General features: G+C 42.4%; 1 protein-coding gene and 1 long non-coding RNA gene across 44 annotated transcripts in view; one reads left to right on the forward strand and one right to left on the reverse strand.

The window, feature by feature from the left end:
* Positions 1-9,533, forward strand: part of MAGI1 (membrane associated guanylate kinase, WW and PDZ domain containing 1) — a 324,072-nt gene extending 314,539 nt beyond the window's left edge. For 20 of the 43 annotated variants that reach the window (XM_080605690.1, XM_080605697.1, XM_080605667.1 and 17 more), the window contains 5 exons: positions 1,946-2,036; positions 2,156-2,219; positions 3,061-3,207; positions 4,436-4,574; positions 8,181-9,533. In XM_080605690.1, the coding sequence (XP_080461816.1) occupies positions 1,946-2,036; positions 2,156-2,219; positions 3,061-3,207; positions 4,436-4,574; positions 8,181-8,881 (1,142 nt within the window). In that variant the 3' untranslated portion in view covers positions 8,882-9,533. Of the gene's footprint in view, positions 1-1,945; positions 2,037-2,155; positions 2,220-3,060; positions 3,208-4,435; positions 4,575-4,680; positions 6,443-6,547; positions 6,637-8,180 lie in introns of those variants that run through there. The other 23 variants (XM_080605670.1, XM_080605695.1, XM_080605659.1 and 20 more) reach the window with 7 other exon arrangements.
* Positions 9,094-23,049, reverse strand: LOC308200264. Its single transcript, XR_013955402.1, has 2 exons — positions 22,463-23,049; positions 9,094-22,363 (listed from the first exon to the last, which is right to left on the reverse strand). It is a non-coding gene; the product is annotated as an uncharacterized lncRNA (long non-coding RNA).
* Between the last annotated feature and the right edge of the window lie 1,760 nt (positions 23,050-24,809).

Here is a 24,809-nt window from a genome sequence, read left to right on the forward strand (position 1 = left end):
GTTCCACAAAAGAGCAAGTGCCTGCCACTGCAGTGACTAACTGGGAATGCTGTGCCTAATGAGCAGGTGTTTCTGTTGACTCTGGTTTTCCAGTCCCAATGCCCATCCTTGTCCGAGGTAACCATTCGACATTTCGAATGGTTAAGCTCATACCACTAACTCTTCCTCAGAATTCAGTGGGAGGATATTTTGGGGGATTGCTGACCTGCAGGCACCCCAGAACAATTCAAAATTTGAAACCGTTCAGTACTATTTTCAGTTCCGGATTGATACAATATGGATTTCTGGAAAACGTGTTGAGTTCCATATGGATGTGTTCCAGGCCTTTCCTCCAAAACTGTGTTGAAATTTGGCTAATGACATTCGCATGACCTTAATTTTAGATCGAGTTTTAAATGAGTTCTAAGTTAACTCTATATTTATTGAAGTCTATGATAAAGCTCCAAAATAGCAAGAGGACCATTTTGCCGTGCCGTACCATGAGGAGCAGCTCGATGGTCACTTTTAACTCACGTCTACAGCAACTCCCTTCCCTGTTTCTGAAGCAGGAGTGAGGAAATCACTTGGAAGCACCTCCTGCTTTGCATGGAGAAACATGGCTTTTGCATGTGCTGACGTTGGGCTGGGAGTCCTTCATCATGGTGTCAATTAACCTTTGAGGTTAATCCTCTTCTCTGCATTCTCTTAGTGACCCTTTTTTTAAATGGTACCCAGAGCCATTGATGCATTTGGTGCAGGCAGTTCCACATCCCTTTGTGCATCTTTGAGTGCTCAGGCACCAGTGGGTGGCATTTCAAGGACATATTTCAGCAAGTTTGGGGTTTAGCCATATTCAATATCACCTTGTAAGGCATTAGATAAAAGCCACATCTCAATCCTACTGATTGCAATTTGTGATGGGGGAAGTACTGCTAAGCTCATAATCCATGGAATAGTTATTGCTACTTTAAGATTATTAATCCAGCCAACCTTCCATATTTGGAGACTTTAATGATTGGAATTTTGGAATTTGTGCCATTATATAACAGACAAAGCATTCTTCGACCCTTCCTTCATAACTCAGTCTTTGTTCTGTGTCTAACACAGAATTTATTTATTTTTTTAACTTTTCTCCTTTTTTCCAATTGAATGTCTTTGGATTTCCCTTTAGATTGATGATCATGGTGATGCATTTGGTTATTGAAAAAGCCTCATTTGTGTAAAAATAAATTATAAATATACTATGTTTGCATTATACAGATATATAGAAGTATTTGACTCCCTGCTCTACACTAGTTGTGGTGGTTGGCTGTGGTGGTTTCTGGAACACACATTCTTTTCTAGTTAACTTATTCAGTGATGAAACTAAATACGATGTTTTCACTAAAGCCTTGACATTTTCAAGAGCATAGGCTACAACAACAGCAGTGATGTGACAATGTTTCCTAGCTCGTTAGGAGTGTTTAGAAGGGCTTAGTGTTTGGAAGGCTTTTTTTTTTTTTTTTTCCTTACAGAGAAGAAGGGTAGAAAGTGATTTTCTACATCTGATGACAGATACCAGAAAAAGCAGACCCTTGAGGATGGGTCTTTGGGCAGCCTGATACAGTGTATCTTTAAGGTCCCTTCCAACCCAAATCATTCTGCAATTCTGTGAGGGATCGTACTAAGTTTCAATGTGCAACTTACAGGCCAGTATTTCTGTGCAATGGGATACTGTACAGTTTTATATACATAATTGCTATGACTTAGCTTAGACTTTATCCTGTTCATTTTGGGATTTGGGAAATTTTGAGCCAGTTTCCAGTTCTTAAAAAAAAAAAAAAGAAAGAAAGAAAGAAAGAAGCAAACAAACAAAAAACCATATTGATGCTTTCCAGTGAAATGACTTTGCAAATTTTATTTTTCAGCGCATAGCCAATGGTCTTCCTTCATAATGAAAAATAAATAAATAAAATTTGTTTTGCAGAATCCTCCAATGCTACTTTATTGACCAATGCAGAAAAAATTGCTACAATTACCACCACACATACTCCTCAGCAAATACCGCAGGAGACCAGGTCAGACTGTTTTCCTTGAGGAGAGCATCTTGCCATGCGCTCTGTTTGGTTACTTCTTAATCACCTTCACTTTCCATGAGCTGTATTTTTCCTCTCCCTCTTTGTTTCATTCACTGCAGCAGGAACAACACCAAACCAAAGCAGGAATCCCAGTTTGATTTCAAACCGCCCCAAGCAGCTCAGGTAAGGAGTGCCTTCCTAATTGCTTTGTTTACCACAGACTATTGCTTCCAGTCTGCTGAAGGGCTGTGTTCAAACGTTTCCCTCGAAAATTCCTACTGGGAGGCTGCTCTCCCTCAGTCTGTTTGCTGGAGGAAGAGGGATTTGCTGATTAGTTTCTTAATATGTATTGCAGTTGTTTCATCTGACAAGCATTTCCAATGCATTCTTATCATGACTTGAAAAAAAAAAAAAAGGCATTTTTACTACAGTAATAACTGATGTGTTTTGTTTGTGGAAGTGTATGTTTTGAGGGTGCTCTCCACAAAGTACTGTTGCGTGCACGTGATAAAATCAGAAAACAAAAAGAGTAAAACTTAATAAGGGGCAATAGCCAACATGTTCCTGGTTTTGCAGACAGTACCTTATTAGAGAGGTTATTTCACTGTTATCTTTCCTTGCCACTGGCCATCCCAGAAGTAACCTCTTCCATTATGGACTTCAAAACATCCTTACGCCAACAGCATTGTGTTGTAGAATAAAACAGTGCATGTGCTTCTGATCATCTTGCAAAGGAATAGAAGAGGTGGTAACAAAAAGGAGAAGACAGCACCATGGTGTAGACTTGTCCCATGTACCAGCTAACTAGAGCCTGACACTGGGAGCGAGGTCATCCTAACCTTCTTCTGCAGATTGGGACTGAGGAAGCAGAAAATGCTTGTGTGTGTGAAAACTCCACCAATTTTATTTTTGTACTTAACGAGTTCCAGAAATAATAACGTTCACTGGTTGAATAATTTCAAAATGAGAAATAGAGAAGCATTTAACTTTCTGTTGAATTGCACATATGTTGTCTTCCCTCCAGCAGGACCAAGATTTTTACACTGTTGAGCTGGAGAGAGGAGCCAAAGGGTTTGGCTTTAGCCTGCGAGGCGGCCGGGAGTATAATATGGATCTGTACGTGCTGCGACTAGCTGAGGATGGTCCAGCTGAGAGATGTGGGAAGATGAGGGTATGCACAAACATTTAAAAAACACAGTGCTTCGCAATAAGCTGACTGCCCTGCCTCTCCCCTACAGGCACGCCTTCTGCTTTGCCAGCTAATGGGAAATTAAATTGTAACTGAAAGGAGCAATAGATTTACTTCTATCAGTGACTTTTCTTTCATTCTTTATGTACATTCTATAAAAGTGCACATGCATTGGAAGACTTCGCCCCATCCTTGTTCCAACCCAGATTTCCAAATTCTAATATATAAACTGACTTTTAAAGCCTAACAAAGATATGCATGGTAATCAAAATGTTACAATTACAGTCTTTGCCAGCTCCTTTGAAGCTGGAGCCATGAAAAGAGAATTTGGTTGTCCTACCTGATCCTCTCCTCTGCTGGGTAGAGTGGTGAGGGACCATTCATATATGTTGACTGATGGGTTAAAAAATTACAGTGTAGTTTTTAATGAGTATTAGCTGTTAACTTTGCATATCACCTAAATTATAAACGTTATAGCACAATCATATGTTATAAAATGCCTACAGAAAAAGTAAATTGCCAAGTTTTATGCACTCCATGCTCCTCTGATAGAGAATGCATAATAACTTTACAACATGTCTTTGTCTACTACAGATAAATCACACACAGGGCATTTTCAAAATTCTATTGCTAGGGCTAGATTTATAAGTCCAAAATTTTTGCTGATGAAAATAAATCATTGCTGCTGTGTGGAAGCCAATGCTTTAACAAGCTCTTCCAAGCCCTGTTTTTCTATCCTGATAAATTATGTTTACAAAAGCAGGTTTATTGGTTCATACCAGGTATCTGTATCCAAGTGAGAAATGGACCTCAAAAATATTTGAACGTGCTGGTTACAGCAGACTGTAAAACAAGCAAGTTTGACCAAAATCTTAAAAATAATCAAAATAAGATAAAAACAATACTGCTTCTAACATAGATCTAGTTATTAAGCAATACAAAAATGCAAGGTGGTTTTATGAAATAGTAGAGAAATAGTTCGACACTTCAAGCCTTCTGTTTTCGTCATGTCTCCTCTGCACGCTGGTTTTTGTGGACTCTCAGCTGTGGCAGTAGCTGTCACTGGAAGGAGTGTGGCACGTGTAGACTTACCTGCTGCATATTTCTTCCACCTTTGCTGTGGGCACTGTCTTCTCTGTGATGTGCTGGTGGTGGCCCTCTTGCAGGTTACTTTCTAATCTTAGACTCTTCTCTTTTATTGCTTTGACAGATCGGTGATGAAATCCTAGAGATCAACGGCGAAACTACCAAGAACATGAAGCACGCTCGGGCCATTGAACTGATTAAAAATGGTGGCCGCAGGGTCCGCCTGTTTCTGAAACGTGGAGATGGCTCTGTCCCAGAATATGGTGGGTCAAACTATGAAAACATTCCTTTCTTCCCTGGCATCACTCCATGAATGATTTGTCTCAAGATCTGAAGCGGGAATTCTTTTTTATTTTCCTTTCTCACCAGTGTCTTACCAACCTTTGCAACATATGGTTAATTGCCTCGCTTGTGCTGAATTTTCTACACATTTCATCCTTTGCTTGCTTCCATGGACTTGGGGCGCAGTGTAAGGCAAGATCATCATAGCAGTATTTTTGGTGATCAGAGAGGAAAACAAAACAAAACAAAAAACCTTATTGTCTTGTCCAGCCAAACAAGGAATGTCATTGAACTGTGCCAAACTGTTTCTCAGCGGCTGAATTGTTGTTTCAAATAGGTCTCTACTTCTAATCAATGCAAAAACTGGGATCCTGATTTGTTATTCTGAAGCAGTGAATTTTTGTTAGGTTTTTCTCTTAGTTCTTGTCTGTATCCATAGACATGAATGCCAGGATGGCTTATGGGATTTTTGCCTTCCCTTAATATTTATGTAAATATTTATAAAGTTATTTAAGAAAAAAAAAAGAAAAGCTTTACTACAAAAATATATTGATTTGGCCTCCTGAGCCCTTTTCTCCCCCTTTAAACAGTCTGCTGTTTTCAACTTGTTAATTTGTAAGGTCTGAAAAGGTGCGGAGGTTATGAAAAGGTGCTCTCGTGTCTGTCTTGGGGGAAACACTCAGTCCTTGTTTCTTACTAAGAATTGCATTAGAATTCCTTTTCTTCCCCCGGAGGTTGGATTGCTGGGTGGCTTAACTTAGCACACTATTTAATATTATAATTATGTCTTATTTATTTGAGATAATTGTCAAATATTGTGCCCTCGATGGAGGGCTACTCCCAACCAAAGGTCTTTGAGGTTTCTATAGAAACTGATGATTGAAGGGATGTCCTTTATATTTTTCTCCCCTTATTTGGGTTATTTCTGTGTCAGTAAGTTCTGTGTTTATCATTCACTCCATGTCCGAATAACAAAACCAAAATCATTCTGCACAATTTATGAACTAGATTTTCTTTTTATTTACTGTACCAAGTTTGAGCATTTCTCCTCACTCTGTTCATTATTTAACTTTAAATGACCAATTCAGATTATAACCAACAAACAATTGAAGTATTTAATGATACGGAAGGGAAGTTGTGGGTTTACACTTCTGTAATATAAATAGCACACCAGAAGGTTCAATGATAGCACTGAAATTCTGTAATGTTCTTTCTACTTTTGTCTTTTCCTATACTCCTTCGGATGTACAGTACTGTATCATATGCTAGACTGCATACATACCCTGTAAATTAAGTGCTTCACATCTCAAAGCATATGTCTGTTGCACTGAGGATGAAAATCCAACACCAATTTTATTTTGGCTAATGCTAAACCACTAAAATGTTCATTCTCCAAGCAAGGATTTAATATACAGGGGCCGCACTGCTGTAAAGAAATATCCTTGTAACATTTGGGACTCCTTCCTCTCTTCGTTCTGTTCACTGCAGTCACAAATGGTTCCTCTAATAATGTTAAGTTCCAATATTTTTCTGACTCGATTGGAACGTGCTTCTCTATGAGGCTGTATATTTTTGTAATGAGTTTTGTACTTATTTTTAATGTTGTGGTCTCTGGTGGACTTTATTTTTCGTTGTTGTTTGATTGTTAATGTTTTTTCTATGACATTCTGTGTCGCTGTTCCAGCTGTCTTTTAGAATGGATGCTCTCGTTGTCTGGGTTAATGAATCACCTCTTAGATGTCTCTTTATGTCACGATAATAACAACTGCTGTCTTTGCAGCCTTATATTTGGGTGAAGCCTAGACAATCTGACTGGAAAAATAAACTTTCTTTATTCTAAGATAAAATATGAAGATTTTTCTTTCTTTCACCTTTAATATAGGGAATCTAAATTTTCTACTTTTCTCTTTCTCTTTCTCTTACTTTTCTTGGTGCTGGGCTCTTCCTTCCTCAGCGATGATACCTCCTAATATCGCTGCATGTATGAGAAATGACAAGCTCGGGGAGTCTTGCTTCTACCTTATGGGCCATAATCAAACTACGGTTTGTAGCTAAAATCAATATTAGGTGTTTTTGTGCTGTGGCCTAATTCCCTCACATTGCTTTCCGCTTCGCTATATTTTATATGTACAGCAATTCATTCCGAGCACCCTGCGTCCCCCGAATTGTAAGTACACCACTCAACACGTGTAAGCCTCGTTTGTACCGTGTGCCATAGCCAGGTTGCCCCAAGCCGCGTGCTTACAGCCACGGAAAAGCAGTGTGGTCCTCCAGCGGCTGCCTGGAAAAGCTAATAAGCAAAAACGCACGCACGTGAGTCGCACCATGGGTTTCACCCGGAAATCACCAAAATAACAGCCCGTGCACACACTGACCCTCCCGAGCTAAGGAATGGAAATGCCACCAGATGGGAGACACGTTGTGGTGACAGGAGCAAGGAGCATGTACAGTGTTTGGCATGGGGGAGGGAAAACAAAAAGGAGAAAAGCAGAAAAATTTCTGTCCCCGCAAGCGTTTGTGAGGGTTTTTGGTCATTGCCACTGGGACAGCCCACCTTGAGGTTAGTGCCAGCAGCAAGGAGCACCCAGGAAGTGTAGCTAACACCCGCCCAGCTGCCGTGCAGAAGTTACTTTAAAAAGAAAATAACCAAATAAAACGAATGCTCACATTAGGTCAGCACAGATACCTTTGCCGTGTCTCTAATGAATCGTTCATAAACATCCGTTACAAATGACGAGGGTGATTGTAGCTAAGCTACAGTGCAGGGCTAGGGTTTGGGTTTGGGGGGTTATCCTGCTGCTTTGCAGTTTGTTACAGAGGTAGCTCAGCTGTATTTTACCTGAAACGCTACATGAAAATAATGAACTGGAGATTAGGTTCTAATCAAAGCCATTCTACATATTACAATACCTTTCCATTGCTTTGAAAAAAAAAAAAATCATACGTTCTGTCATCATTTGTTGAATCATTGTGGCAAAACCAAAATCTACCCTAGGACTTCTCATAACGTGGCAGAATTAAGTGAGATTAAGTAAAATGGAAATTGCTTGATTACAGTCTAATTCTCACACCTTCAAAATGTTATTTTTCAAGGTCAAAACATAATAATCAATTCTATTTTCTGTGGCTTTTTTCCGCTATTTGAAACAAAGCCTCCCACAACTGGAAGGCAATGCTTTCAAAAGACTTAAAAGAAAAAATCATTTCCTAACGGCCCTCTTTATTGGAAACTGTTAAAAAAAAATCCAGCAACCCAAACTACGTGTTTTTTACCCCACTTCAGAGAAAGTAGTGTGAGCGAAACATTGTGAATTGGGCTTGGGGAAAATGTAAAACGCCCCATGACGAGAAGAGCATAAAGACGATATCGGCTTGGACCAAAACACGGCTAATGAACAGGGCAGCACCAGTACTAACCTGTAACTCTCGTTGTTCGCAGTTAAATTAACAAAAGCTCCGGTTAGCCTTCGCTGACTGCTTTAACAGTTGTTTGTTTTTGTCACTAATGAAGTCTGAAGAGTGATAAGTGGTGTCACGGCGCCGCGGAAGGCTTCGGTACCAAACGCTTTGCTGTTATTTTCTTGCAGACCCCAGCAGTGACAGGAACAGTCCCGCCACAGGTTCACAAAATGTATCGGAAATGAAACCCGCGCCATCCGACCGACGGCAGCACCCATCATTGGAGTCCAGTTATCCACCAGACCTTCACAAATCATCACAACATGGGGACAGGCGGACTTACGTTAGAGACCTAAAAGGCAGCAGAGAGGTTAGCAGACATCCCAATGAACACCACACTTGGAATGGGACTTCTAAAACCAACGACACCATGCCAGGCAGGAGGACGGAGAGGTCGCCGGACAGGAGGCGCGAGAGGCAGCCGGAGAGGGCGGTGGTGAACGGGCAGAAGAGGAGGTCTCCCGAAAAGCGGAGGGAAGGGACGAGGAGCGCTGACAACACCCTGGAGAGGCGGGAGCGGCACGAGAGGAGGAGAGACCTCTCCCCCGAGAGGCGCAGGGAACGGTCGCCCAGCCGGCGCCGGCGCTCGCTGGAGAGACTCACAGAGCCGAGGAGGTCGCCCGACCGGAGAAGAGAGACCTCCCTCGACCGGCGGGCCAAGTCGTCCGACCGACGGAGGGAGAGGTCGCCCGACAGACGGCTCAGGGAGGAGCGAGCCGGCCACCGGGAGAGGGAAGACCCCGGCTGGAAGCACGAGGCGAGCCGCCGGCACCTGCCCGAGCAGCGCAGGCGGCCCTACAAGGAGTGCAGCACCGACCTCAGCATCTGAGGGGTCCCCCGGGGTCCCCGTCGCCTGCCCCACGCCACGGGAGTGGAGGAGAGAGCACGGGAGCTGGAAGGATCCAGCCTCCGCAAGGCGAGGAGACACCCGGCACCTGCTGGTCCTACAAACCTTTTATGCAGATGAAATCTTATAACAAACAAACAAAAAAAAAGTGTTGTGCCTGATGTATAATATTAAAGAAAGTATTTTTCAGTGTATTCTTTTTTTTTTTTTTTAATTACTTGCCAAATGTTGGTCCTAAAGGATTATAAAGTTCTGTTTCTACATTCTTTGTAGATTTCTTAAGAATAATTCCTTTATCGGGCTACTTTCCCCCCTCCCCAATATAGTAAATGGGGGTAGCCAGTAATATAATATAGGTAAAGGATTTTATGACCAAGTTTGAATAATTTGATCCAGACTGTTCTCTAGTGACTCACTGCTACACTGTATGTAGAAAATTTTTTAAGGGTTGGGGGTGGGGAAGGAAGAATATTGTTCATCTCAGTAGGAATGGAGCGCTCCTGCTGAAGGAATTAAAAAAGAAAGAGACAAAATGTTCCTAAAATTGCAAGAACTGTTTGAAGAGACTACTGTTTCAATGAAGGATATTTATAATAATAATAAATAAAAAATAAATAAAAGAACAAAAAAAAAACCCACACAGCACAAGATGATTTACGAAAAGGAATTTCTAGTTTGTTCCATGAACAGTTTATACTTTCAGGCCCCCTCTACAGGATGCGCAAAGGCAGAAAGACTGGTAACCACCATGCCTGTGTCACACACTAACGTAGACTGTTGATCTCTCATTAGCCTCAGCAACACTTAACGATATGTCATTAAGGCAGCCACCGCAGCCCTACTCATCTTCTAGATGTATATGGACAGCAACCGGAGCATGCATGGTATTGTTTGTCTGCTTTGAAGCAAGGGAAGGGAACGGGATCCTGGGACAAGGCACAATGCGGTGGGGAGCGGAGTCCTCCCTCGGAGCGGGTGTATTCCTTCTGCTCAGGCAAAACCAGTGGGCTTTTCTTATTTTGCCAAATTCAGAAAATTCTCCTTTTCGCTCGGTATTTAAGTTTTTAGTTTACTGGTTCATCCTCACTGAGACAAAAGGAGTGCACTTGCTGGGGAAAAAAAATAAAAGTGAAAAAAAAAAGGAAAAAAAAAAAGATGTATCAGATGTATCAAAGAAAAAACACGGGCAAAAAGAGGTAATCAGTGGGACAACCTGGTTGTAGAAGCCTATCCATACTGGTTATATGCTGTAAATTTGAGTCTAAGAACAGCAGCAAAAGGGAAACCTGCAAGTTTCTAAGTTGTATTTTCAAATTTGCAAGTTGTGTGGTAAGTCTGCTGTAGCATTGGTATAAGATTTTAATGGATTACTGCCTAGCTGAGCCAAAATGTTTGCCGTTACTGTTGGACCACTAAAGTAAACTGCTGCTTTTTACAGTGCATTGGTGTGTACATGTATACTGTTTCACATTTTCCATATGAACACAAAAACATTGCAAGTCTATCACTGTTGTTGCCATGGTACTGTAAAAACAAAACCAAGAAAGAAGATGGCCGATCATTGTGTGTACAGTTTAAATTGTAATTAATAGAGCCTGTTGGAAAAAAAGAAAAAAAAAGAAAAAAAAAGAAAAAAAAACTGTTGCCTTTTTCTTGTATAAAAGAGGATTTATGACAAAATTTAGCTGTGAGGAATGTGATTAAGTGTTTATATTTCTGAAAATGGAACAAATTGATTCAGGGGGATATATTTTAATGTAAACAATCAGGTATGTAAAGCTGTTTTAAAATGGGAGACTATATAAGTAATTCTAAAGCTTTTGTTGGTTTGAATATCATTTTCTTCATGGTGGGCCTGCTTATATATTATTAAGCACATGTATGCAGTCTCTGTTCTTCAATCATCATTTCTTGCAATGTGCTATAGACATAATGCTCTTTTCGGTGTTGATGAAAAGCAGTATGTGGGCCAATCTTTTTTATAAAACACTATGCATATATAAATACTACATTGTTCATAGCTTTATTTGACTTATTGGGTTTATACATAACACTAGGATGAGTAGATGTGGACTTACCCAGTACAAGCTTCTTTCCTCGGAACAGACACTATGTATATGATGTAGCAACAAAGAAGGAGAAAGTCTGTGAATGCTATTTTTATTATCAAATAAAGTTTTCCATACAAAGCATACATACGAGTGTAGTGATAAGATAAAGGAGTAGCCACAACGTAATGTTACTTACTCATCCCTGTTTAAATTAGTAAATTGTAGGTTACAGTTTCCAAGGGTCATCCATTGCATACGTTAATCATTTGACAAGCCTTAAAGCAAAGGTTCCCAGTTTTCCAGTATAAGATTTTCTTCCCCAGAATAATCAGAAGCTGAGTGTTTAGGTGGAGCAGGGTTTGTTATTATGCCTGGCTTTTGTGTCACTGTTCAAGATCATCACACGCAGCAGTGAACAGTTTGTATATCCATCACAGCTCCTGCAAAGGTGGTCTGGTGCAGCCTGAGTCTTTAAGGGTATGTTTGGGTCAGGGAGAAAGTTTATGGACATTTTAGGTTTGAATCTTTTATGACGCCCAGTGCTTTTTTACTATGAAATTATATTGTGATGGAATACATTGCCCCTGACTTTATATCTTCTGCTGTTTGTACTGTTTACCCTCTCCAAGATCACATAATAGCATAGGTTAAATGATCTTAGCTGATTAGGCGAGTCTTAAGCTTTTGAATTTTTTTTTTTTAATGTAAAAGATGATATTACATAATACTGAAATTTTATATTACAAAACATTTAATTTAAAAAATACTGAAAGATGAGGGGAAAAAATATGTAGTTGCTCATAATGCCTTTTTAGTGGTGGCATCCTTTCTACTGCTTCCAAACCCACTGAGAAGGAGCCCTGGTCTAAAGCAGGGCATTGCAGCTCTGTATTCCATGGTGCAACTCTATTCCCTTTAATTCATTCCAGCTTTACTTCTGACCATGAAATTCTTATATTTTTTCAAAACTTCTAAAACCAAAAAGAAATGCTTTTTTAGACTGTAACTTTGCTGATGTTTTCCAGCAATGATCTACAATTATGGAGTTGCCAAAAAAAAAAAAAACAAACTTGTTTCTGATGAAGAAGTGAAAAGTTAATGAAGTGGTAAGTGAAAAATTCAGCAAGTTGATATGTTGATATTGTTAGCTTCTCTTTATTTTCCTTTTTTTTTAACACCTTTTTTTCTTCTTAGTTTTACATAGTTAGGATCCTGTACCACCCATGTGCTCGGTCCTGTCATTTGTGTATGTCATTTTGATTAATACCTGAATTTTTTTTTAATACCTTTTTTTTTTTTTTGTCTGCAGAGGGGCTGTTCACCAGCATGAAGAATTATGTCGTTTTTGATCTTTTTGGTCGGAGTTACAAGGAACTTCTAGGTTAGCTGCACTATGTTTGCTGCCTTTATTCATTTTCACTGAGTTACCTCCTCCTTGAATATTCATTCCTTGGCATTCGAGCCAGTGTTTTATTTCATAGTGATCTTGTGTTAAATCCATCTGCTGTACTATGCTTGTTTTATCACCGTAGAAGTAATTATAGATACTGTTCTCCTCCTCAGTTTGATACCTTTTGTTACAACAGGCTTTCAGCTCTGTCTCTTGGCTGACTATTCTGCCGAAGAATATTATAAATGGCTCATAATATGTTCAGTTTATTTGGCTTTCATAAATAGTACCAGGAAAAGATGTCATTTATGACCTGCTGCTGCCATCTGTAAATGTGTGCTTGTTAGACCTTTGAGGTTGCCTTTTTTTTTTTTTTAAAGATAAATCTTTAAAAAAAGAAAGGAAAAAAAAAGAGTAGGAACTAAAAAAGTACCCCAATTTACTCAGCAGTTGTTGTAAATCGCATGAGTCTGAGATGATGCCAGGATCTCGGTTGGATGTGAAGCTAATCCATCAGCATTACTCCCTGCGTATATAATGAAGAGGCAGTAAAGTGTCATACAAATGGAAAATTGTGGGGTCTCAGGATGGAAAGGAGTGTAAAATATGTGCTGCCACAAGCACTGCTGCTTAATGCATGTAGAAATTCAATGGTTGGGACTGACCATATTATGACAATCTGTCACACAGTCCCTAACTTCAAGTCAGGGAGTGCTTTTCAGAATTTAAGGCATTACTATTTCTTTTTCCATATTGCCTTTATTGCCATAAACGTACAGCAAGATAGTGCTATACCTGTGCAACACATCGGGGAAAAAGCAAAGGCTTTGCCTTTGTAGGACATCCTCTTCTCGTCCATGTTCCTACAAGAGGCCCTCAAACCACTTCTTCAAAAGAACTCATGGCAATTAGCGTACAGGTTGCTGTGATGTGAAATTTACCCTTTACAGTGCTCCTCTAAATAATAAATGTCCATCAAAGTTTAAAAACACAAAGTTTAAATGTGGACACAGAGTTTCTAAAATATTTAAAATCATTATGTTTCTTGATGTTTACAGGGTCTAGGAGAGAGAGACAGCACACATGCTCCTTCCCAGATGGAACTGTGATAGCTGCAGGATTGTTTCTAAAAACTAACAAATTCAATCAAAATGTAAGAAGTTGTCTGCAGAATGGTGTCTGTACTTTCAATTAAATACCCATAAGTGGATATGGTTCTGAGCATATTCTATCTAGGATATATTAGGGTATAAATGCCATTAAAATGAAGTGAGGCTTATGCATGAGTTTGGTATCAGGCAGTTTTAACGTTTATTAACTATATACTTAATATAATTAATGTAAGTAGTTTATGATGGTATAGTTTATTTTATATAAATACACATAAAACTGTATAATTGTTATTCACTACCATTTATTAACCCCCATATTCCAGCAGAATTTAGTGCCCAACTGACTTTGCATATCTGGGCCTATGGGCACCAGCAGACGAGCTCTGGCCAGTCAGCAGAAAGTAACGCATGCCCCAGTGCTTCCATTTCAGAGCAAATCAGACATCTCTGTGTAAACCCGTTTCAGTGAAAGCGTGAGCTAAATCGATGCACCCCTCACTGAAGCAGCAGAGATGAACACCCACCGTCGATGTTGCTGGCTGTCTGGGCAGGTGTGGGGGAGTTGAGGAGGGCTGTTATCCTCAGCAAATCTCTGTCAGCGTGCAAATTGCAAATCCTCCGTTTCAAAGAGTTGTCTGAGCCTCAAGATGTCGAAGCTGAAATGGAGGCGGATTCTTCTCTTCAAGGAGTCTCATTAGCTTTAATTTTGCAACAAACAGTTTCTTAAAAGAGAACTTTTGAGGAGGTTTGTTGCAGCAAGAGGGAGAGAAGAATGGAAATTGGTCTGCTGAGAAATACTTTGGTTGAGTGTTTTCTTTCGTCATATCCAACCAATTGTAAATTGCTGGCGTTGTGCCTCAGCCAAGGTTAATGGGGCCATTCCTAAGCTGATGGGACTTGGGTGCTTACTGCAAGAAGTCAAGCTTGTATGGAACAGGAATTAGACATTGCTTATGTGGCTCTCATATACCAGGCTTCCTCTCCACTCCTGTGTCATCTACAGCCAGTCTTAACTTTCCTTCCTTTGCCGTTTTTCAGAAATTTCAGTCTTCAGATTTTCTGTCTGTCATTAGAGGACTGAGGTTAAGTGACATTAACTTGCATTTGCTGTGAGCTAAGGGCATACTTATGGGTGTATTTGTGGCTGAGCTTATCTGCAATAATTTGTTGAGTCAGGGGAAGTGGATGGTGAGACTGTTCCTCCAAGCTGGTGCCTTTATGAATGAGATCCGTTGAATTGGCGATCTTGCTTCTGTCTGAGGATAGTCGGAAACAGGAATGTCTGGGGGAGGAAGTTGGCTGAGGCTTATTCCATATGTGCTAGAGAAAATATTGATTGGATACGGAAGCAACTTGGAGAGTTTCTTGAGGACTCGGGCTTTTGTTCCACATAAATGAGCAGTTTTTGCTCATTGTTTCTCAGTAACGTTCTTCTGGATCCTGTTTTTGCTTCTAAGACTCCAGTTTGCTTTGGGGAACCCCCAGGCAACTTCTTTCCTCTCTATTTGATCCAGCAATTGTTGCCACTTCTTTGAAGTGTCGAGTCTGCTGGCAAAGCCCTTGTCTTTGTAACCTTTGAGCTGCAGTTGTGCAATGCATGGCTAATGTCCAAGAGCAAGAGGCAGTTGTACAGTACAGCACCAGGGACGGTCAGCGCGGCCCCCTCCTACTCCTCAGTGGAAACGGAGGTCCCAACCACAGGCATGGAGAGACAAGGAGAGGGCAACCTCGGGACGCAGACAAAGCCAAGAATCATTCTCTGAAGGAGCACCAAAGTACCATGTCCTTTGGGTTTCCAGAAGTGACATAAAAACTAAAAGCGGTCGTAAGATTTATGCGGCTGATTCACAGTACTGACTTCATTATTCTGTGAAATGTACTGAATGGTTAGAAGATGTTTAAAGATGGTCCCAGTGTGAGTTATTAACATGGTATTAATAGCAGTAACAGAAAGAAAAGACCATAAGAAAATATATGGCATATGTTTCTTGTCACGCGTTCTTATTTTCTTGCTGAGGTGGCTGCACTGTTGAGGATGCATCAGACATCTGCTTTCCTTCTCCAGTCCCTTCTCTGTTTTAAAGGATAACTTGATGGGACAGGTACTTTTAGACAAAATACTTGGGATGTCAGAAAGAAATCTTCGTGCTGGAACCTTAGAGAAAAAGTCTGAAACAGGTCTTCAGTGGTCCTTGGAAAGTATTGCTTCATACAAGTGATACTTGATATCACTGAATATATGTTTTCTACCCTGAAAAGGCTTAGTTCTTAATAAGAGGAGCTGCTAAATGAACTTTCCTAACGTGTGGCATGCATCGACAAAAACATTTTCTTTTCCCTGCCTAATTAACAGGATTGAAAGTTGACTGCAGCTGAAGCTCCTTGTGCCTTTGGGACAGCGCGGTCTGGAAGTTTTCAGTTTAATTGTGCAATAACCATGCAAAAACATGCAAATGATAAACAACTCTGAGGTGCTTAACATGGCAACACACACACAATTCTGATTCTCTAGAGCCTGTGTCGAGAGCCCGGAACAAGCCTGCACGAGGGACCCCATACCTCTGGGGTGCATTGCAGCTGGGTTGCCTTCACACCCACAGTCAGTGGCCTAAATGGGTGGGCACGCAGATCTGCATTGCTCCCGAACACATGTACACATTTCTGGGGCATCCCAAAGCCTGCACAGTTGGGTTTTCCCCCATGAAGACCTCCACGTAAGGAGGAAAACTTCCTTTTGCTGAGAGCAGTGACAAACACTGCCATCCCGTGTCGTTGCATTGACTCAAATATTTTTAGCCTGAAGTTCTGTCTTAGAGATTAAACTCTGTATGCAAATAATATTAATATTCATGATCATTGCTTCTGCTATTAGCATCACTTCAATATATGGGAAAAAATTGTGTCCCTCTGCTTACTAAGGATTTCTTTCATCAGGATGACTCTACTTATTCCAGTTAAGATTTAATATGAATAGCTCCTTCTTCTGACAAAGCTTCATGGTCTTTCCAAATTATGTATCCTTTCTGTTACTGACATGTATTACAGCAGCACAGTTTCATGATTTTCACCTCAAAATTTCTTCTGTAAAAAGGATGTGCTCTAATTCAGTGGGAAAAAAATGGACGTGCACTGGCTTCAGGTTTAGATTTGTTTTAGTACCTGTTTCATTGAGAAAAATTATCCATAATGATAGATGTTGGGAGAGAGAAGTCAAGTGAATTTTGTAGTAAAATACTGAGTAAAGAGACAAGCAGACTGTCGTTACGGGCTTCATAAAAAAAAGGTTGTATGTTTGATTTTACTTCTGTCCAAAATGAAGTCTATTTTTTAGTATGTGTTTGTACTTATAGAGATATTTTGTTTCATGTTTTCCCACTCGCCTTCCTACCTGAATTACCCCATAGCTGCTAACACCTCATGATTTATATCACTGTCTTGGTATATCTCTTTTGATAAAGTGGCATACCGTTGATTCCTTTATTTTCAGCATGCTCTTTGTCTTTATCACTTTTACTGCAAACCGTAGTAATTCATTCTTTCTCAGTCTCTGGTTCCTACAAGGTCTTGTACTAAAGGCAGGGTGCTGTGAGATTTGGGGCTTCATTTATCACAGCAGAATTGCATCAACAGTTTTGCAGCAAAGTGGAAAAGTTGGGAAAATACTGAGAAGCTGCACAAGCAGATTTCATACATCAGGCTCTATTAGCAAAAAAACAATTTTCCAATTTTGTGCAAAAACAGAGCAACTTTTGTTTGCATGGAATCCTGCCAAACCCACATTAATCGTATTTAATTTGCTTGCTTGGAGCCCAGATGAAAATGCTTTTCAAATAATTAGTTGACTGCAATCATGGAGATCCTGATTCAGAAAAAAAGCCTTGCTCAGGAAAGCACACAAGCATGTGCCTGAGTTATGTTGAAGTCAGGGATGTAATAATTTAATTAAGAACCTTTCTGAGGCCTGGAATGTTCATTGGAGTCATAATGACCAGCATTGTCTTAACTTACGCCAGAAACAGCACCACTTGCGGTCTGCTGATTAATGGTTTTCATGCTTTTTCTATCCTTGGCTTTTTCTTAACCACTTGGACAAGGATCTTCATTGCCAAGACTTGTTCCACACGTGTTATCATGTGGCAAATCCTCTTTTACACTACGAGTGCATTCAAAACCTGGCTGTACCTCTGCATCCTGTTATTGGCCTCTCCCTGTCCGTAAAGTTCCTCTTCGTGATGTCTGCCCAATGTGTCTCTGCTTGCTGTCTGGGGATGGAAAATGGATCTAGTCTGGGGATGTCTGTTCACTTAGGTGCATTAGATGAAGTATCTCTTCTCTCTCTTGTTAGCCAGTAGCAAATATTCAGAGGGTTTCTACTTCCGTTTTTTTTTTTTTCCACAAGTTCCTATGCTCCCTGTGTTGAACCATGTTCCCAGTCTTGCCATGGCATTCCATGGCTCAGGCTCAGGTGTGTACGCAGACTGCTAGGGCATGCTGGCATCAGGGGCATCATGAGATCCTGGCTGAGGGGGCTCAGTATGAGCTGCAGGAAGCAGACCAGAAAGGTAGACTACACGTACCCTTGGTAAATCCTGTGCTGTCAGCGAGCACAATTTTGTATTGAAATTAAGGTGCCAAAACCCAGGTATACAGAACAGTGTGGGGTGATCCGAGTAAAACAGCGTTTCCATAGCAATGAAGTAGTTATGTACTTCGCGAATGGTCTGGAGTTCAAAGAGAATCAGAAGGAGAAGCTGAAGTTTCAGTATTTTCTATGGTGGAAGTGGACCAGAAATACAGAGGGAAAGGCAGATGTTGAAATAAAGATAACACCAAGTGCATAAAAATCCGTTCTCTTAAAAATAAAAAATAACAACCCTGTCAGAATGATAGTCAGGGTAGCATTTAGCTCTTGATGACTAAGGTAAGAACAAAAAGACCGCAAAAAACAAGCAAACTGGGAAGGTAAACAGCTGAGGAGAGATTTCCTGCAAAAGATAGCAAACAGGTTTTCAAATGTTCTTATATTTTGCCAAAACTTTACACTTTTGAAAATTCTACCCTCCTATAAGCTTGTCCACACAGATACACAAAAGCAGCCCAGCCTTCAAGAGTAACTGTTTTTCCTCTCTCAGCACCCCACAAAAAAAAAAAAAAAAAAAAAAAAGGCAGTGGAAATGTTTCAATGTGGGATGAACATACAAATGTTATAGGCGAAGCAGCAGAGAAGTGACAAGGAAACGGAGAAAACTTTGCGCTGCTCTCCTTTTCCCCACACGCGCTCATTTTCTTTCTCTGCATATTTAGCAGGGTTAAAACTAGGTCAGACCCCACCAGCCATGTGCTGGGGCTGCCTCTGGCTGCCGCCCGTTTCCAGGGCTGCTACGAGATACCCGCTGGGGCTGCGGAGCCTGATCCTGCTCTTGCAGACCACGGTGTAAATCGGAGCAGCCACAGGGTTAGCAGGGTCTGGCGTGGTGAGAGACGGGGAAGCTCATGCCCTGCAGGCACAGCCTGATCCTTATGGCGTGGTGTTGAAGGACCAGGAGGGTCTTTCATGTAAACAGGGCTTATCCTTATGGTGGGAGTGGGGGGCAAGGTGTGTGAGCAGTGACACTTGTGCGGGGCTGAGTACAAGGCTGCTTGAACACAAGCTCCCTGGTTTCCATGTTGCTCTGCAGCTGGTTATAGCATTTTTTTTTTTTTAAACTAAAATGGGGTTTAAAGGGCAGGCCAAGGCCCAGTAACTAAAGCTCCATAGGTCTCTGAAATGAACCCGTCTTTACAGACAAGCGTAAATCCTGATATGCTGACGCTGCAGCGATATATTAGTCCTGACAAATGGACCCTTAACACATCAGGGTCGATATTGACAAGATGAGGGATTTAGTTTTTCTTCAGAAGCAGAGAAGAAGTCGATGGGCAGGGAGGCCATTCCCCAGCGTGCCTCTGAGGAGCTGCCGACACAAATGCACCCCATAACTTCTGCTTACTGTGAGAAACTTGAAGGGCATGGAGACTTTTTGTACCGGGCTAGTGAGAATGCGCCTGCTCTTCTTTTGATGGGACTTTATTCTTTTTACTTTTGCCTTTCTCTAGTGGCTAATACCTTGAGATTTGTGTGGCTCCTGGAGACCTTGCGGCCGAGCTGACCCACGGCCATGCCCAAGCTGCGGGTGCGGAGCTGGGTGGGCTCCTGCTCGGCTCAGGAATAACGTGGGGGCTGGCACGGGGCTGGTGGCAGCTCACCCACCCCTCTCTGCACAAGGACAGAGGCGTCTGGCAGCCAGACCTGTGATGGTCCTGAGCAGATTCCTGCTTCCACATGAGCTGGCTGCTCTCTCAACACCTGCTATGTATTTTGTATGTATACATGCATGTACGCAGCCCTAAGATGCAACTCAGGATTTTCCGCGTGCTACACACAGCCACAGACTGTTGTTTGTTTCCTCCCACCACTGAAAAAGTGAGTCCAAAGTGTTCCTTCAATCAAGATTTAAATCCACCAGCTCCTCACCTAAATGCAAGCTGCTCTCCCATGTTCTCCCAGTTCTTGGCAGCCTTTGGCTGTGGGTGCCCTTCTCACCTCAGCAGTCTGATGCTTCTTGCTAATCCTCCATGGCTTAGGGGTGAAGGGGGAGATGACTTTTCTAAACTCTCTGACCCCTTTGAGTGACAGTGGTTTGGTTTTTCCCCCGTGAAGCGTGTCCCTTGTGGCAGCTTAGCCTTTGAAGTGGGTTAGGTCTGGACACGGGAAGCGGGCATCAGGCAGAGTAGGAGCTCCTCAGCTACTGGGCTTAGGGGAGGAGAAGACAGGTGGGCTGCCAAAAACGTCAGCAAGCCCAGAGCCCAGCAAGAGGAGGGGATACCCCCGTTACATGTGCTGGTGGCCAACACAATGCACCCCCACTGTGGTCCTCATGGGACTGGGGACGGGCATGTTGGAGGATGCTTCAGGCAACCACAGGCAGCAGGGACCTGTGCCCCTACCCATCCTCACTGAAGAAAGGAGACTTCCCGAAGCACAAGGACCCTCTGACCCTTCTGGACCCGACCAGCTAAGCCACGTCCCTGGGGTAGGGCCTGAATCCGCCTCTGTGCCAGGCATGGGGGCATTGGATGCTTCCAGGAAGGTTATAGTTGAAGTTCCCTATCAGGCACACACGTGTTTATCTTGGAGAGCTTGAAAGAGTTATGAATCTGCCAAGTGCATATCAAGCCAAGGTGGAGAGCAGAAGAACAATCATCGTCGCTGTGGCAGGCAATATATTATGGCTGGCTTGCCAGGTTGAAGAGTGAATGCAATTCGTCTTTGTGTTTGCTTTAGTGAGGGATAAGAGACTGTTTTGCTTGCTCAGGTGTTTTGAGTCTTTTAACTCAGTTTTTGTCTTGCTGGGTTTGGGAATTATCTCCTAAGTGTTTGTGCATTCCTCCTTCTGAAACTGGAGGTTATTTGTGTGTTTGTTCAGAGTGAAGCAGGTCTGCTTTACGTGCTACTACTTCACTCTCTCGTTGATTGCTTTGCTGCTGCAGTTTGGGAGGGGAAGCAGCACAAAGAGGCTGAAGTAGTGTTTTTGTGTGGGGGGATGAAGCACGGGAGCGTGCTGTTTATTTAAGAATCTGTTGCCATGTTTGTTGAGGCAACGCTGGTTCATCTACGTCTCTGCTACTGCAAGTGAAGGGGATAAAAAGCAAGCATTCCAGTTCAGGCTAGAGGGCTTGTTGGCAGGAATGACATCTGACAGGGAGACAAATAGGAGCAGTGACAATAAGAAAGCCAAATGGTGGCAAAAAGTTTGGCCTTACTTCTCAAGTGAGCTGTCTTCCTGCTAACAGGGCTGTCTGCTGCTGGATCAGAAGTCATTTCCACCTGGCCAGGGCAAGGAGCACAGGTCTGCTGGTCCCTATCCGTGTAGTCATGCCTGCAGTGTGACGTTAATGCTAATGTGCAGCTGGTAATATGTTTTTTAGGGTTATTGACACTGACAGAGTAAGGATTTTGTAGGATATCTCGAGACACTCATCCTGCAGGGAGAAGGAACCACTCCATAATATTTCGCCACCCAATTTACCTTGAGATGGCACAGAATATTCCCTCCAAGTGGCCTGCACAAGTAACTGGATGGGTAGAGGACTTTGTTTCTTCATTCCCTTGGAATAATTCATCGGCTGACAGCTGTGCCTGCGAAATGATGAGGTGCCTCCCTCAGAAACAAGCCCTGACGATCCACTCAACGCCCAATTCGGTCGCGCTGCATCTGTGCACTTGTCGTGGCTCTGTTATGCAACCTCTGCGCCTCTACCCACAGTCTGCTGACACTCATTTATTCATTTGATTTCAGCTCCATGTGCAGCAACCGCTGTCATTTCCATATTACGAAAGGAGGCTGGGAACATGTTGACACAAGGCTTGGGCTCTTGTCTGTGCTCAGATGGCAGATGGGGAAAGCTCTGCACTCATCAAGGAAGAGAGGGTATTCAAGGACATTTTCCCTTTGGACTGAGGCTCTGTTGGGAGAGGTGAGCAGAAGCGGGACTTCCGTTCCATGAGAAAGGCTGGAATAAATATTTTGTCCTATTTTTGCAGAGTAAAATTCCAGCTTACACGACTGGGAAGAGACAAGAACATCGTAACATTCAGTACAAACGACTAAATTGCTCTGGTATTTCTGAAACAAAAATGAGCATGAAAGCTCAAGCAAGAAGTAAATCTTCTTGCTCTGGATGCCCCAAAGGGGTCCTGTCACCCACAGCGAGGACGAGAAGGAGCAGTGGGGCTGTACAACACAGCACTGCCAGCTCTGCAAGAAAACAGGGAAGCCCCCCCAGTGTCCTCCTGAAAGCCAGAGCTTCCCATCGCTCCCCTACAGCTCGGTGCCTGGAAACATCCACTGTGATATCAGAAGCGGACAGCCTGCAGTAGGCACACAGAAAAAGATTTAGGAATTATTTTTGGACTAAGTTGTTTCACGTTTGCCTGGGGCTGTGGGAAAGTGAGTTGGATAGTTCTTACTTGATTTCTCACTGTGCTCATCTATCTAGCTAATGCTCTTCAGTCTGCATCTCCTACATTTGCCTCCCCCATCCCTAAGCTGATCTCTCAACCTGGCATACGAGAAGTGTTATGGGTGCATTTCTCATCCGTGTTACAGGATAAAAGCTGCCCTTCTTGTACCGTTTGGGGAGGAGGGAGAAGGTGGAGGAGCCCTCCACAAAGAGGTGAGGCCAGCAGGTGCCCTTTCCTTTTCTGGGGTTGTCTGCTTGTCCTGGAGGAAGATGAATCTTGGCTCAGAGACAAAATCACAACACATCTATTGAATAATCTGCTACAGGTGACAAAGGCAGCAGTGATAAGGGAAAAGAGAAACTTCCTGAAGGCAAAATGCAGGTCACCTGGAAATGCTGACTTCAGCCTTCTCACATTTCCATTTGGCCTCCTGTCACAAACTAGCCAAAGCTCTAAAAGGACCCACTTTATCTCCCCACAGAGGGGAAACCTGCCTCCCTGCAACATTTATCTAAAGTGGTTATGCTGTAAAAATGTGATGACTGCCTCTGCAGCACTCACCTGCTTCTATAATGGGATAATTACAGATAAAGGTAAAGTGTTTTTAATTCTGTATCATTTTTAGGTTGCTGGTATGTAAATGTACAGGAGATGGGTTAATAAAACAAGTTGGAATTTCTTGTAGTGAGCTGTTGGAAGGACTTATCAACTGTAGCTGAATAGTACAGACTTGATCAGTATTTGTGGAATTGCTGGAGAGGAGATGAGACAGAGGGCAAAGTGCAATGGCCTGTCCCAGCTCCGCGTGGTGACGGATGCTCAGGGCTAGGGCTCAGCACCACTTGTGCTTAGGCTATCAAGCATGGAGCTGTGGCTTCCAGCCCTAGCTCTGCCAGAGAGGTTTGTTTCTGGCGTCGTGTAACTCTTGTGCCACAGCAAAGAGAGACCAAAATTGTGTTCCCTTGCTTCCCGCCCTGAAAAGGCACTGATAGGAAACTTTCTCCTCTGAGCACCTGGGCACGTTGGGTGTTGCTGAACTCTCTGATATCTCATGGGCTGGCTAAGGACCGAATCGAGCACCTAGTAAGCCTGGACTTCGGTATCAGCTTCCGCCCGTGGAGGAGAATGCTTTTTGCTTAGTCTGCCTTGTGCTGTTATACAAAAAAGATCAGCTGCTGTGTACCTGCCCTCTGTCTGCAGCTGTGGAGGGTGGCGAAGGACACAGCTGGTGTCCCCTCTGTGGGTGAGTGCCCTATTCAGGAGCGAAACGGAGCTGTTCCCACACAAGTAGGTACTGCATTCAGGCGCTGGCTCTTAGCCTTTCATTCAGTGTGTTTTGTCCACAACGCTTCACACAAAAGCATTTTTCCAAGCACTTAAGGCATGGGCATTTCTCTATTGAATTTTTGCTTCGCTCCCCTCATTTGGAAAGGAGGGGATGCAGAACTACGCCGGTTCTCCAGCTCCCTGACATCTCTTTGATTTCCCATATTGTCCAAAACCCTCAGTCGGCTCAGTCAATAGCATACTCGGCCCTTCAGCCACGCAGGGAGCCTCAGCTCACTCTATAGTCTTCAGATACCCAATTCTTTATGTTGCTTTTTCTTTCCATTTTTATACCTGGCTTACAGCTCTAGCCTTCACCTTCTGGAAATCCTACCTGGTGTGCTCAGGTCTTAGTGGGAATATGTGCTGCTTGCTGAGCAGCCTCTTCAGCTGCTTTCTTTTGATTCATTGCTTCTTAGGATTCAGCCCCTGACTTTCCTGCTAGGTAGGATTGCAGCAGTTGAATCCAGCTGGATTCTCGTGTTAAAGTGCCGTATTCGCTGTGCATGGAAATAACATTAACAGCCATGAATATGAAGGGAGTGCAATATTCCTCTGCCTAGAAAGGAGTTTTGACTCTGATTAAACTCTTCAAGACAGTGTTATTATCATATTTCTTTTGAATGTTTTGATAACCACAAATGATTTTACACTAATATTAGCAAAGAGAGACGTTATTTTATTTATGTTTATGCTTGGTGGCCCAGATATATGAGAACAATTTCAATCTGTCTGTTTAATTAATGCTCACAGTGCAAAGAAGAGGGCTGCACAGCAGTAGAGAATATGACATTTGACTCTTCAAATTGAGAAGCCATAATCAGAGGTGATCAATGTTATTTAAAAAACACAATTACTGTTTGGTACCAGACAGGTTTGGGCCTTCTGATTGAATGCAGGCTGTATGCAAAAGGCAGTAGCTGCTGGTGGTGCTGGGTGAACTGTAAATGTTTCATGACTTCTTTCACCTTGGAAAAGCTGCGGTGCCAACCTGTCACAGGAGCACACTTAATTGCTCTTTGACAAC

This window comes from Anser brachyrhynchus (genome assembly GCF_964034855.1).
Source record: "Anser brachyrhynchus genome assembly, chromosome: 10".
Taxonomy (NCBI): domain Eukaryota; kingdom Metazoa; phylum Chordata; class Aves; order Anseriformes; family Anatidae; genus Anser; species Anser brachyrhynchus.